Source organism: Accipiter gentilis, chromosome 16 (assembly GCF_929443795.1).
Source record: "Accipiter gentilis chromosome 16, bAccGen1.1, whole genome shotgun sequence".
Classification (NCBI taxonomy): Eukaryota; Metazoa; Chordata; class Aves; order Accipitriformes; family Accipitridae; genus Astur; species Astur gentilis.
The window spans coordinates 266574-279635 of record NC_064895.1 but is presented as its reverse complement, the minus strand read 5'-3'; the positions used below and the strand labels follow the sequence as shown (position 1 = coordinate 279635).

Below are 13062 nucleotides of genomic sequence, written 5' to 3'. Positions count from 1 at the left end.
CGTCGGGATCGCGGTGTCCCCGGCCGGGGTGGGCTGGACCGCCAGTTTCCCGTCGGGCTCCGCGGTGCCGGTAGCCCCTTGGCCCCGCCCCGCCCCGGCAGCGCTCGCGCGGCGTCGGCGGGGCCGGGCCGGGCCGGGCCGGGCCGGGGTGGGGCGGGGCAGGGGTCGGCACCGGCACCGGGACCCGCCTGGAGCGCGGACCGCGATGTGGCCGCTCCGCCTGGGCAGGGTGAGTCTCGGAGCTGACAGGGGGAGTCCCGGCGCCCGCAGGGGTCCCGATGCCCGCGGGGTGCCGGTGCACGGGGAGTCCCGGTACCCAGGGGGTGCCGGTGCCCGCAAGGGGCCCCCGGTACCCGGGGCAGTCTTGGTGCCCGCAGTGGTCCCGGTGCTCGCAGGCTGTCCCTGTCCCGGGGGCGTTCCGGTGCTCGCAGGGGCTCCCGGTGCCCGGGGGTGGGGGGGTCCGGGTACCGCAGGGGGGTCCCGGTGCCCGGGGGGTCGCCCCTGCGTACCCGTTTCTCCGGACCCTCGCCGGCCCCAGCGCCCTTTTGCAGTCCGCGGGGGGACGCATCTCCTGCCCGGCGGGTGTCGGGGCAGCGGTCCCCCGGCCCCTCCCCCCCCCCCCCCCCCCCCCCCGCCCCGGGCTGCGCAGCGGCACCCCCGGCTCGGCCGCCGCCCCCGCGGACTTTGCGTCCGTCCCAAAGTCCCCGGGCCGGGGCAGCCACCGCCGCCGGCCTTGGCCCCAGCCCAGCGACCGCGGCCCTGCGGGTGATGCAATGGGGTGGCCGTGGTTACATCACCTGGGACCGGACACCGGCACCGGGCACCGTCGTCAGGGCCACGAGGGGGGCACAGTTCCCCTTCCATGCCCCTCGGGACCCCAGGCTGAGGGGAGCAGTAGAAGCCCCCCCCGCCGATGTGAACGGTGTCGTGTGCGTGGGTGCTGCAGGTGTCCTTGCACCCACCTCCCCACGCAGCACCGTGCACAATGGGGGGGGCCCCGTGGGGTGGCTGAGGGTCTGGCTGTCCCACCTGGGCGCACACACATGCACACGCGTGTGCAGCTCTGCTGCGCACGTGCTCTGCACCCGTGGCAGGTTTGGCTGCCGTTCCGGCTGCTTTGGCACCGTCTCTCAGCAGAGGCGAGGTGCTTCTGCCCTGGCTGTGGGCCTGGGAGACTGGGGGGGGTGTCCCTAGGTGCCTTGTGGGGACCTTGGGGGTCCCCACTTGCCCACCCTGGGGGGTGGCACCAGTGGCTGGAGACACAACACCGATGTCTTGCTCCCGATGCTGTCACCTGCTGGTCCAGGGGTGTTTCAGTGGTGAGGGGGCCTGGCACCCACATGTGCGGGGTCGCAGCCTGTCAGCCCCCCCTCTCCTGTGCAGGCCCTGCAGCGATGTGGTGGCTGGGTGGCCGCTGGTAGCCAGCGGGTGCAGCATGGCACCACCACAGCGGCCGCCACCGGGCACGTGCCTGGCTGGACAGGTCAGGAGAGTCTGGCCGAGAGCGACCCCGAGATGTGGACCCTGGTCCAGAAGGAGAAGGATCGGCAGTGCCGGGGGCTGGAGCTCATCGCCTCTGAGGTGGGTGGGGTATGTGGTGCTTGGGGCGGGGGGTGGTGACAGTCCTGGGGCATCCCTGCTTAGCTGGGAGCTCTGCTGCCCTGTCTCTGACCCCCTTTCTCCTCCAGAATTTCTGCAGCCGGGCAGCACTGGAAGCCCTGGGCTCCTGCCTCAACAACAAGTACTCAGAGGGGTACCCTGGCAAGAGGTAAAGGAGGGGAGCAGGCTCTGGGAGGGGGGAGGGCACTGGTGGCATCAGGGGTCCTCGGGCAGCCGGGATTCGGCTGCAGGAAAGGTTAAGGCGAGCCCTGGGGCAGGAGCAGGTGCTTCAGCGGGGAGGCTCTTCATCTCCACTGAGGTCTTCTGTAGGGCAGTGTGGGAGGCTGTGGGGCTGGCGGGGGCAAGGCCCCCCGTAACCACCTCCTTTCTTCTCCAGGTACTATGGAGGAGCCGAGGTGGTAGACCAGATCGAGCTGCTGTGTGAGCAGCGGGCTCTGGAGGCATTTGACCTGGATCCTGCCCGCTGGGGCGTCAACGTTCAGCCCTACTCGGGGTCTCCAGCCAACTTTGCAGCCTACACAGCCCTGCTGCAGCCCCACGACCGCCTGATGGGGCTGGACCTGCCTGATGGGGGCCAGTATGTTGTGGGGTGGGCCAGCCTGGAGCCTGCTGCCTCCTGGGGGGCCTGGCCTGATCCTGGACCTCTGCCTTCCCCTGCAGCCTCACACATGGATACATGTCGGACATCAAGAGAATCTCAGCAACATCCATCTTCTTCGAGTCGATGCCCTACAAACTTGATGTGAGCTGAGGGGGGCAGGTTCCTGGGGGAAGGGGGGATCTGCTGGCTGAGCCATTGATCCTGGCAGTGCCCCTGAGGTGCCCGAGCTGTTCTGCCATCCCCTGCCCTACCCTCCCTGTGTCCCAACCACATCCTGCTGCCATGGTGTGTTTGGGAGCTGCCTGTGGTTCAGCCAAACGTGCTGTGCTTGGAGCTGGGGGCAGGGAGGTGCGTGTGCCTCGGCAAGCTGTCTGTCTGTCTGTCCTTCTCAGCCAGCCACGGGGCTGATCGACTACAATCAGCTGGAGGTGACGGCACGGCTCTTCCGTCCTCGTCTCATCATCGCCGGCACCAGTGCGTATGCCCGCCTCATCGACTACGCCCGCATGAAGAAGGTACACAGTGGTGGGCTCCATCCTGGGTGGTGGGAGCTCTCGTGCCTGCGGCAGCTTGAGGGCAGCTGCACCCCACTCATGGCTGTGGGGACAGGGACAGCCCATGACTCCCTGTGCCCCACGTCCCCAGGTGTGCGAGGAGGTGAAGGCTTACTTACTGGCGGACATGGCGCACGTCAGTGGGCTGGTGGCAGCCAAGGCCATCCCTTCGCCCTTTGAGCACGCAGACCTGGTCACCAGCACCACGCACAAGACCCTGCGCGGCGCCAGGTGAGGCTCTGTCCTGCTGCCCCCTCCCCTGGGAGGCCGCCCACCTGCGCTGGGGGAGCACAAAGCGGAGGTTGCATTTCGTGCTCTGGCTGGGGCCAGAGCTGAGCAGGAGGGAACCGGGGGAGGGTGGTAGCCGTGTCGGCGCTGCCCCGTGGTGCAGGAGGGCCAAGCCCCTGCTGTAGGGCAGTAGTGGGCAGGCAGGAGGAGTAGTACCAGCTTTCTTTCACCACCAGGTCAGGACTGATCTTCTACCGCAAGGGTGTGCGGTCGGTGGATAAGAAGACGGGCAAGGAGACGCTCTACGACCTGGAGGACAGGATCAACTTTGCTGTCTTCCCCTCCCTGCAAGGGGGGCCCCACAATCATGCCATCGCTGCCGTGGCCGTGGCCCTCAAACAGGTCTGTGCCGGGGCAGTGGGTTCAGGGCTGGGGGCGACCCAGGCCCTGCGCTGATGTGGTCCTCCCTCCCAGGCCAGCTCACCAGCTTTCCGCCAGTACTGCCAGCAGGTGCTGAAGAACGCCAAAGCCATGGCGCAGGCCCTGCTCCAGCGTGGGTACACCCTGGTGTCAGGTATTGCCTCCTTCCCTGTGCTTTTGGGGACAAGGAGGGACGAGGCTGTGGTAGGTCGCAGGTGGCACTGCTTGGCCTTGGTGCCCCTAAGGAGCAGTGGGGAGCGTTGGGGGGCAGAGGAGGGGGGTGCAAGGCAGAACAGGGCTTTGGAGACAGAACGGGGGCAGCGCTGCAGAGTCGGGAAGGGGCCAGGATGTGGTGGTGAGGAGAAGGAACGGCTGGGCATGCTCGGGGGTGGCTGTCACTCCTAACCCCTTTCCCTTGCTCCCCAGGTGGCACTGACAACCACCTGGTGCTGGTGGACTTGCGGCCTAAGGGCATCGATGGCGCACGGGCTGAGCGCGTGCTGGAGCTCGTCTCCATCACTGCAAACAAGAACACGTGCCCGGGGGACAAGAGCGCACTCACACCAGGGGGGCTGCGCCTGGGTGAGGGACAGGACCTGCTTGGAGGAGTCTTCCTGCCTCCCTCCAGCCCCTTCCCCGGGAGGGGGGGTCCCAGGCTTTCACCCCAGGGCATCCTCCCTCTGTTTCACCCTCTCTGAGGACTCCACGTCAGAATTTGGGGCCAGTTTCTGGCTCAGAGAGGGGCACAGGACCCCATGGGGGCTGGGACTTGGGGAGCCCCTTGGTGGGATTGGCTTCTGCAGTTGGTGCCACCGAGCAGCTCCTGGTCCTGATGGGTTCTGTCCCCCAGGTGCACCCGCGCTGACCTCCCGCCACTTCCGTGAGGAGGATTTCCAGAAAGTGGTGGCTTTCATTGACGAGGGCATCGCCCTGGCCCTGGATGTCAAGAGCAAAACCAGTGAGTGAGCGGGGGCCCCTGTCTTCCCCCTTCCTGGGTGCCAGTCAGTACCTCTCTTGTTTGGGGTGCGGGGACTGCACCCTGAGCTGGTGCCAGCCTCCTCCCTTGCCTGGGCAGGGATGGGGCTGCTGTAATGTCCCCCCACCCTTCTCACCGGCTCCCTCTCTGCCCCCAGACAAGCTCCAGGAGTTCAAGACCTTCTTGCTGCAGGACGTGGAGACGCAGCGCCGCTTGGCTGACCTGCGCCAGCGCGTGGAGACCTTTGCTCGTGCCTTCCCCATGCCCGGCTTCAGTGACCACTGAGTGGGGACTCCCACCACTCCTGCCAGGCCGGGACTACCTGGGGGCAATGGGAGGCTTAAAACCACCCTCTGCATTCCCTACTCCCCTTTGTCCCCCACCACCACCTTTAGGATCAGGTACTCCCTCCCTGGGGTGGGGGACGGCTCGCCCCTGTCCTGCTCTCAGCATTAGGGTACAGAGACCCGCTGCAGACCCTGATGGGGGAGGGCTCAGTCCTTGCTCCAGCCTTGTCCCCCCCTGCACTTTTCTGGGGGGGCAGGGTTGCTAATAAAAGCAGGGGCAGAGTCTGCTGGTGCAGAGGAGTGTGGGTGCTGAGCTGGGGAGGGAGAGGTCGGTGACGAGGTGTCATGGGGGACAGTGTCCCTGGGGGGCCCCAGCACTGTGCCAGTGCGCTCTGAGTGGATGTGGGGAACAGACCCCTGGGTCTCCTTGCCCATGGTCATACCTCAGTGTCCCCATCCCTTCTCCTCCACCCCAGTGCTTCATCCAGTGGGCTCTGAGGGCAGGGGAGAGGCAGAGGGTTACACTGAGCCCTGGAGCAAGACAGGTACAGTGGGGGGCCGTGGCCCAGCTGCCCTCCCTTCTGCCTTCCTGCTGGGGGGGGCAGAGCTGCCAGTGAGACCCTCTGCTCACTGTAGCACAGCCTGGTTAGAGGTATAGCCCAGCCCCTGGCAGACCAGGCAGCTGCCTGTTCCCCGGCACGTCCTGCTGTCCTGGGTCATCTGCTCTGTATTTACTGGCCATGAGTTCCCTCACATGGCCTTAGCTGAACCAAACCGCCAGGCAGGACTGCCCTGCCTCTTGCAAAGGCCAGGCCCCTTCCCCATGGCACGTAACGCAGGGAGAGCAGGGGCGGCACTTGCACGCAGGACATGCGCATGCATCCACATGGATATGTGCGTGTGTGTGCCCCTCCACCCCACCCACCTCTTTTCCTCTCCAGAGGGGCTAGGTTGGGACCGCAGTGGTCCCTGGGCAGCCCCCAGGGCCCTGGAGCGTGGGAGAGCGGAAACACGGCACCCGGGGGCCATGAACCACTGCTTCCAGCGGGACGTGAGCCCCCACCCCAGGCTTCACAGGGGGGTGTTGGATGTCTCCTATGTTTATGGGCCTGGGAAACAGCATACATAATCCATTTTGCTGCCCTCCTGGCCCCAATAATTTATTACTGCCCTGTGAGTTTAACACAGGCGAGACATGATGGTGAGAACAGCATGCCAGGCAGGATGGGAGGGTGCAGGGGTGCTGGCAACAGCACTCACATTGCTCCCGGAGTGACGTGGTTTATTGCGGGGGGGGGGGGATGCAACCCCATGGTTTGGGTTTGCTGGGGAAGCAGTCAGACCTGTGTGCATGGTGACTGTCGCAGAGAGCCATGGGGCAGGCAGGAGACAGGAGGGGCTGCTGGGGGGGTGGGCGTGCTCTCCCTTGCCCGGGCGCATCCTGGAGTCATCTCAAAAACTGGGACGGTCTTTCTTGAGGCTCTTGTAGTCGGTGGAAACTGCCAGAAACTGGAGAAGGGAGGGATGTGAAAGGGAGCTGTGTCATCCGTGGCCATCACTGCAGCCTGGCCTTGGCTGCAGGGTGTGGGGGGATGACCCTCCCCAAATCTAAGCACAAGTTGCTGGAGGGCTCACGCGCCTCTGCCCCAGGGCTGGTGCCACCTTTCCCCCTTCCCCGAGGAAAACGTGATGTCCTGCCCTAAATGTGGCCGTTCCCCCACCCCAGAGTACCAGGCCCCCAGTTCACCCAGTGCTCACTTTATACTGGTCCGTGGGGCTCAGCTTATTCCAGGGTTCAGGATTATTTTTTCGATCCCAGCTGCAAGGGGTGATGGGGCCATCAGCACCTGTAAGGAGGGTGGGGGAGACAGAAACCCTCCCCCCCCCCCCCATTTTACCCCCACTAATGCCCACAGCCCTGGGTCTCTGCAGAAATAATCCCAGATGCCAGCGTAGCTGCACTCCCCAGTTCTGCTGGGATTGGCAGGTTGGGGGGGTTCTGGCCAGGTCCCTCCAAGCCCCCTGGAGTCAGGGCCAGGCAGGCTCCCTGTGGGGCTGCTCCCAGAGCACCCCTGCCCAGGCTTGTGCCACGGCCATGGCCTGACTCACCCAAACCGCAGCCTGGCTGCTGCCCCAGTGCAGGGCTGGCCCGCAAGCTACTGCCCTGGCCGTACGTGCAGGGGTGCACGTCTGCCTGCCTGCCTCCCCCCCCCCCCCCCCCCCCCCCCCCCAGCCAGCACTGCCCTGCTGCACCCCTACCTGGGATGGGAGGCTGCTTTCTGGCCTCGGCTGCTCTGCCTCCATCCCTGTTCCCAAAAGCTTCCCCACAAGCCCCCAGCCTTCATGCCCTGTTTGGCGAGCAGGGAAGCTGCTGCCTGCCCTGTTGTCCATGCCTGCCGTGAGCAAGCAGGGACGCAGCAGCCATGTGCAGCACTCATGAGCATGCAGTGCTTGTGAGAGTGCAGGACAACTGCATGGGGTGGCTGGTGTTAGTCAGATGAAGCCTTTCCAAAGAGGACATGTCCCATCCTGTCCCAGGAGGAGTTGTGGAAGGCCAGCGAAGCCGTGGGATGGGTCCCTGGAGAGAGTAGCTCACGTCTCCCCCTCTCCTGTCCCCCTGCAATCTGCTGGTGTTGGCCAAGAGCAGAATTTTCCATCTGGGAAGATGCGCATGCACGTGTGTGTGTGTGCGTGCACATTAGGGGATGGGGGGGGGGGGGGCTATGCTGCAGATGCAGACCCCTGGAGCTGTTTAATAGCATTAATGTGCTGTGGGGGTGCTGCTGTGGGGGGGGGGCTATGCTGCAGATGCAGACCCCTGGAGCTGTTTAATAGCATTAATGTGCTGTGGGGGTGCTGCTGTGGGGGGGCTGCTGTTGTTTTATACACACACGCGCGTGCGGCCCCCCCCGCACTTCCACCATCAAAGACAAGGTGCCTGGATCTGCTAATTGCTGAGCTAAGTACCCTGGGCAGCTGGCGTCAAATTAAATCAATGAGCGTTTTACCGGGAGCAAACAAATATTAGATAGGCATTAGACAGCGTCGGGCTGCAGGGACCGTGGGCCACTGAGCTACAAGGGAAAAAAAAAAAACCAGACCCAGCCTCGTGCACCACAGCATGCCTGTCTGTCCTGTGCCAATCCATCCACCCTCTATTCCTCATCAATCCATCCTCACACCTTGTCTCCCTCTCCCTTCTCTCCCTCTTCATTCATCCTTGCACACTGTTTTTATGTCTGTCCATCCCTCCCTCTCTCTCTCCCATTCCTTCTCCAACCATCCATCCCACTGGTTTCCCATTCCTCTGTCAATCCCTCCCTCCCCACACTGTCTTTCCCCCTTTCCATCAGTCACATACTGCTTTTATCTGCCTCGTCATCCACCCATCCATTCCACTCCCTCTGCAGTCCCTGTAACCTCTCTGCATCTCTCTCCTGCCTGCCCCCCGTTTCACAGCAGCTGGTGCAGTGCCCAGAGCAGCAGGTTGAAGGGGCCCTCCCCCCCCCCCCCCCCGCACCCCCAAACAAGGAGAGGTCAGATGGTGCCCCAGCTTCCCTCACCTCCTCCGGATACCTCTGCTCCCAGGTTTGCACCTCCTACTCCAGCCATGAGGGTGTCAGAGTGCGTCCAGGTGCCTTGTGCACCCCAGCACCACCCCCCACCCCCCGCCACACCTGGGTATCAGCCCCTCAGCTCCAGGGTTGGGAGGCAAGTGCCTGAGGGGTGCCCGGGGGCACCCCAACCCATACCTGACATCGGGGCTGTACAGGGCCAGCCTCAGCAAGTACAGGACAGCACTGCCCAGGCCGACGCTGATGAAGCCAATGAGGGGAATGAGCTGCAGGGAGAGAGAAAGAGAGAAAAATGAAAAATACCCCAATAAAATGAATATTTATCAGGCCGACTGGAGAGTGAAAGGGAGAGCTGACACACTGGGAGATTTACAGGGGAAATATGGCAAGGCAATCCTGTAGCTGGGCTGCGGTACACAGTGTAGCTGTCAGCTTGAGTGACTGAATTAAAAGAGGGAGAGAAAAATCGGCTCGTGTTGGAGAGGAATTGGATTTGGAATGAGAAATCACTTCCTTTCCGCCTGCTGCTGCCCGGCACCGCGGCTGAGGGCCTGGGGGCCCATTCCCAGCGAGCATAGTGCCCTAGGTAAAAGGCTGAGCCTCGGCTAGCGATTCTGATTCCTCCCTGTGGGCCTCCATCCCTGCCCAGTGCAGGGCCGCAGCCCAGGCAGGGTTTGGCCCCAAGCTGCTGCTCCCCTTGGGCAGAATCTCCGTCCCCCCCTTGCAGCTGCCCCCACCTGGGCCCTGCACACCTTCCACGCCATCTCCTGACAAAGCACAAGATGAGGACAGCTCAGTCCACCTTCCCCTGTGCCTACAGCGGGGATGGACTGGGACGTGCTGGCGTCAGGCATCAGGCTGGTGGCCAAGCAGCTGGGTCCAGAGCAGGTCTCAGGGACATGGTGACAGTGCAGCACGGAGGGGCACTCAGCAGCCCCTGTCCCCCCCAGCCCCCCCGGGAGCTGCCCCAGCCCTGCAGCAGGCATCCCCGTGAGCAGGAGGTCCCTTCACCCCCCTCCATGCACACAGGGACTTTCATCATGCCTGCGCAGGGCAACCAGATCCATCTTTTTGTCTCTGCTCCCCTCCTCCGCTCACACTGCCAATCCCCCAATGCCCGGGGAGACGTGGCCTCAATCGGAGCCGAGATGAGGCTGCTTTGACCTCCCCCAAATTGCAGCGGCCCCCCCGTGCCAGGGAAGACGGTGTGAGCATAATGAACCTCCCGCCAACCCATGCCCCTGGGAAAGCAAACACGGCCGGCGCCTCGCAGTGCCCATTAGTGCAGAGCGGGGAGCGGGGGCCAGCGGTGCCGTGAGAGCCATGCGCGCTGCGCAGTTTGCATTGCCAGCACCTGAGTGCCTGGGTTATATTTCCAGTTCTGCTTGGCAGCTTGAGCTCTTAGAAAGTGTCTCCAAACCCCCACCTGGCCACCCACTGCTCGGTGACTCAGTTTCCCCACTTGGATAAGACTGGGGAACGACAACTCTAAAACACGAAGAAAAGGGTCTGTCCAAACCCCTCTGTTCTCTGCCAAGCACCTCGATGACCTGCACGGGGAGGGGGTCTTGTGGGGAAGACACCAGGGCACTCGGGTGTGTCCCCCTCGCCAAGCGCTCCCTGCCCAGCCTTCAGTCCCCAGCTGGACACCCCGCATCCTCTCCCAGTGCCCCCAGCATGGCCCAGCTCCTCCTCAGCAGCGCCCATGCCCAAGCGAAGCAGTGCTCCAGCTGATCGAGCACCCGGCAGATGCCAGCGCCAATTCGGGGAGGTTAGAGGCATCAGCAGATAATGATCTTTTGCGCCGTGTGCGGCTGGGTGCCAAGAGGATCTGGCAGTAGCCGGTACCCAACCGCGCCGGCTAATCAAGACGAACTCCACAGCGCCGGGAATTGCAGTGTCTGTTGGAGGAGATTCGGGGCGATGGGTTCGTCTCACCATCTGCTGCTGACACCTTCTGGGTAATTAATGCCTGGGAAGAATTAAGGGTAGGGGGAGCTGGGGGAACCACTCATGCAGCAGGCAAGGGGCTCCGGAGCTGCAGGTGCAGGCAGTGGGGCCTGTTCCCCCCAAGACTCGCACGAAAATAAACAAGACGTATTGAGAGCTTGACCTTAAGTGTCCGGAGAGTTAAAACGCTGTTTGTGTGTGAGCAGCATTTGCCCAACTGTGGGGACCTGTTGGGAGCGAGGCAGGCACCACACAGCTCCCTGGGACTCCTGTCTCTGCCAGCAGTGGGGCTGAGCCCCTCAGCCAGGCACGGCCAGCCCCCACTGCAGGCTGGCTGCAGCCCCAGCCACCACTCAGCACTTCCAAGTGACCAGGCAGTAAGCTTGTGCCAGCTCTGCCAAAGTGGGGATGTGGCCCCGTTCCTACAGCTCCGGCTACAAAAATAGCAGGAAGGAAAAAACAAATGTGTGAAGATGCTGGCTGAGGCAGGGGCCCCATACCTCGACAGGGTGGGATGAGCACCTCATACCAGGCTGCAGATGAGCATTCCCTCCATGTGCCGAGGTGAGTAGACGGTGGGACGCAGTGCTGGGCTCTGCCTGCTGCCCAAAAGGCACCCACTGAGCCGTGAAGCCCCTGGACCGCCATGCCGGGTGGGTTCTTGTCCTGCCAAAGCTCCTGTGCTTCACCACCACGGTGCTCCACCAGTGTGCCTGGGACATTAATCACTGCCAGGTGGGCAGGCAGCGGGGCATGCTGCAGTGGGGGAGTCTATTGCCAGGTGAAAGTGCTGATGTACCTGGCTGGCACGAGCTGCAGCTGCTCACGTGTAATGGACGACAAGTCAAAAATTGCCCCAGCAAACTCTGCCGGCAATAATCCTGCTTAATGGTGCCAGGTGCGTGCCAGGCACTTCACATACAGGAACCCAGGACAGCCCCCCCCCCACCTTTACACATGATGCTTGGGGGCCTCTCTGTGCCCCCCAAGTCACACACAGTCCTCTGTTTGACAGCTGGGGAAACCACAGCAGGCATGAGCAGAAAGTCCTAAATCCCGTCCCCGTTCTGCACACAGTGCCACAAAGAGAGCGCAGGAGCCCTGGCCCATGCTGTCGATCCATCCACTCTCACTGAGGATGTGAAAAGCACCCGAGCGTCCTGGCTGCCTGTGCCCTCAGTGCTGGCAGGGCACAGGCACCCGCCTTTCCCTGGAAGAGCCCAGCCCCAGGTGCCTCCTGCTCCAACCCTGGACTCCCCTCCCCTGCCCGAGTCTGCTGGCGAGCCAGGCATCCGGATGCTCAGCCATGGCTCATCATCTTTTCCAGCCTGTCTGCTCTAGCCTCCACCAGACCCAAGTGCCAACAGCTTACGTGACTTTCAGCGCAGCACTTGCAGCTCGTTAGCCCTCCCCAGGCCACCAGACCCTGTCAGGTCCCCTAGGAGTGCACTGGGCACTGGGGACAGGAGAAGGATGGCTGGGGACCTTCTCACAAGAGCCAGGTCCCTGTTGCAGGAGGGGATCCAGCCCAGCAGCAAAAGAGGCCCATCCTGGCAGGGCAGGGACACTCGCCCAGCTGCCACCATCTCAGAGGGTCTATAGTTTATGAGGGTTTAAGCGTCTGTGTGCACAAAACCCTCAGCTTGAAATTTTGATGGCAGGGGGCAGGGACAGATCTGAGCTGAAAGGATGCAAATTAGCCCTTCAAACCTGGGGCTGCCAGGGCAAGTGGGGAGGGGGCATGATTTCCATTCCCACCCCTCCCCAAAGATGCCCCAGGAGCAGGGTGTAGCAGGGGGAGGACACTGAGCAGCACCCTTCACCCAAGCAGCTGCCAGCAGACATGCCTGTCAGGGTAAGTAAGCCTGGGTGCGTGTGCAAGAGTCGATGTGCCCAAAGCCCAGCCCGGCTCAGTGAAGGAGCCCTGGCCCCTCAGCGGTGCTGGACAGAGGGAGCGGGTCAGGCAGTGCAGGGTGGTCTCACCTCTCCTTGGTAAAGGAGGGCTGGGGACCTCCAGGATGGCCCCGCTTACCTGGAGGGTGCTGTGAGAGATGGAAGGACGGTGTGAAGGGGAAGCTGACAAGCAGGTACAGCCTGGGAAGGCAAGGGGAGGGCAGAGGAGCTGGACTGGGAGGCTGAGAAAGGGTTTGGGGAGCAGAAGGAAGAGGAGGCTGGCAAAGGGTGCAAAGGGCAGAGGAGGGCAGGAGGAATGGAGGGGTGGGAAGGAGGGAGAAGGATGTGGGGAAGCACAGGGTCCCCAAGGTGTGTGGCAAGAGAAGGGCAAGGACGAGCCCAGAGGGATGGGGACTGCCAGGGGTCCCTGGGAGGAGGAGAGGGGCAGAGGGATGCAGAGGGATGGGGAGGAAAGGGAAGTCCCCGGAGGGAGAGGGTGTGGGGGTGACTCACTCCGGGGTGCCGCTTGACATGCCGGGAGAACATGCCTCCAAGCAGGGGGCCCTTCATGGCGAGGGTGTGGGCAAGGTCCAGCTGCAATGGTAGGTTCCCGAGTGCCGTCCGAGGATGGAGGGTGGGCAGGAGATGCGAGGGAGGCGTCTGCGACAGGGCTGGGAGGGACGGGGCGGGACGGGATGGGGATCCCAGCCCCCGGACACTGCAAGCTGGAAGGGGAGAGGGAGGCTGAGCATCAGGTCCTCAGCCCTGGCTGCAATCTGCTCCTTCTAGCCTCTCCCCTAGTGAGCCCCGATGACCGGGTTAATGATGAGCTTTGGGTTTGGACGCCTGTGGTCCCCACATGATGCTGCACCCCAGACTGCGTTCATGCCTCAGTTTCCCTCTCTGTACAAGGGCCAGCCCCTTCCCTCCACGTGCAAATGCTTCACAGGTTACTCCA

At 63.3% G+C, this 13062-nt stretch overlaps 2 protein-coding genes across 3 annotated transcripts; one reads left to right on the top strand and one right to left on the bottom strand.

Annotated features, from left to right (window-relative positions):
* The first annotated feature begins 133 nt into the window (after window positions 1-133).
* Window positions 134-4984, top strand: SHMT2 (serine hydroxymethyltransferase 2). Its single transcript, XM_049819629.1, has 12 exons — window positions 134-229; window positions 1384-1581; window positions 1689-1768; window positions 1997-2197; window positions 2281-2362; window positions 2614-2736; window positions 2867-3006; window positions 3240-3405; window positions 3478-3577; window positions 3850-4005; window positions 4274-4381; window positions 4557-4984. Exons 1-12 carry the CDS (start codon window positions 206-208, stop codon window positions 4682-4684), a joined length of 1506 nt encoding a protein of 501 aa, XP_049675586.1. The 5' UTR covers window positions 134-205; the 3' UTR covers window positions 4685-4984.
* Window positions 4985-5830: 846 nt separating this feature from the next.
* NDUFA4L2 (NDUFA4 mitochondrial complex associated like 2) lies at window positions 5831-12725 on the bottom strand. Of its 2 annotated transcripts, XM_049819631.1 has the most exons (4): window positions 12618-12686; window positions 8439-8527; window positions 6445-6505; window positions 5831-6195 (listed from the first exon to the last, which is right to left on the bottom strand). In XM_049819631.1, the coding sequence occupies exons 1-4, from the start codon at window positions 12672-12674 to the stop codon at window positions 6139-6141; spliced, it is 264 nt and encodes an 87-aa protein (XP_049675588.1). In that variant the 5' UTR covers window positions 12675-12686; the 3' UTR covers window positions 5831-6138. The 2 variants fall into 2 exon arrangements, with proteins under 2 accessions (XP_049675588.1, XP_049675587.1); XM_049819630.1 differs by lacking the exons at window positions 5831-6195; window positions 6445-6505 and having other exon boundaries at window positions 7956-8527; window positions 12618-12725.
* Between the last annotated feature and the right edge of the window lie 337 nt (window positions 12726-13062).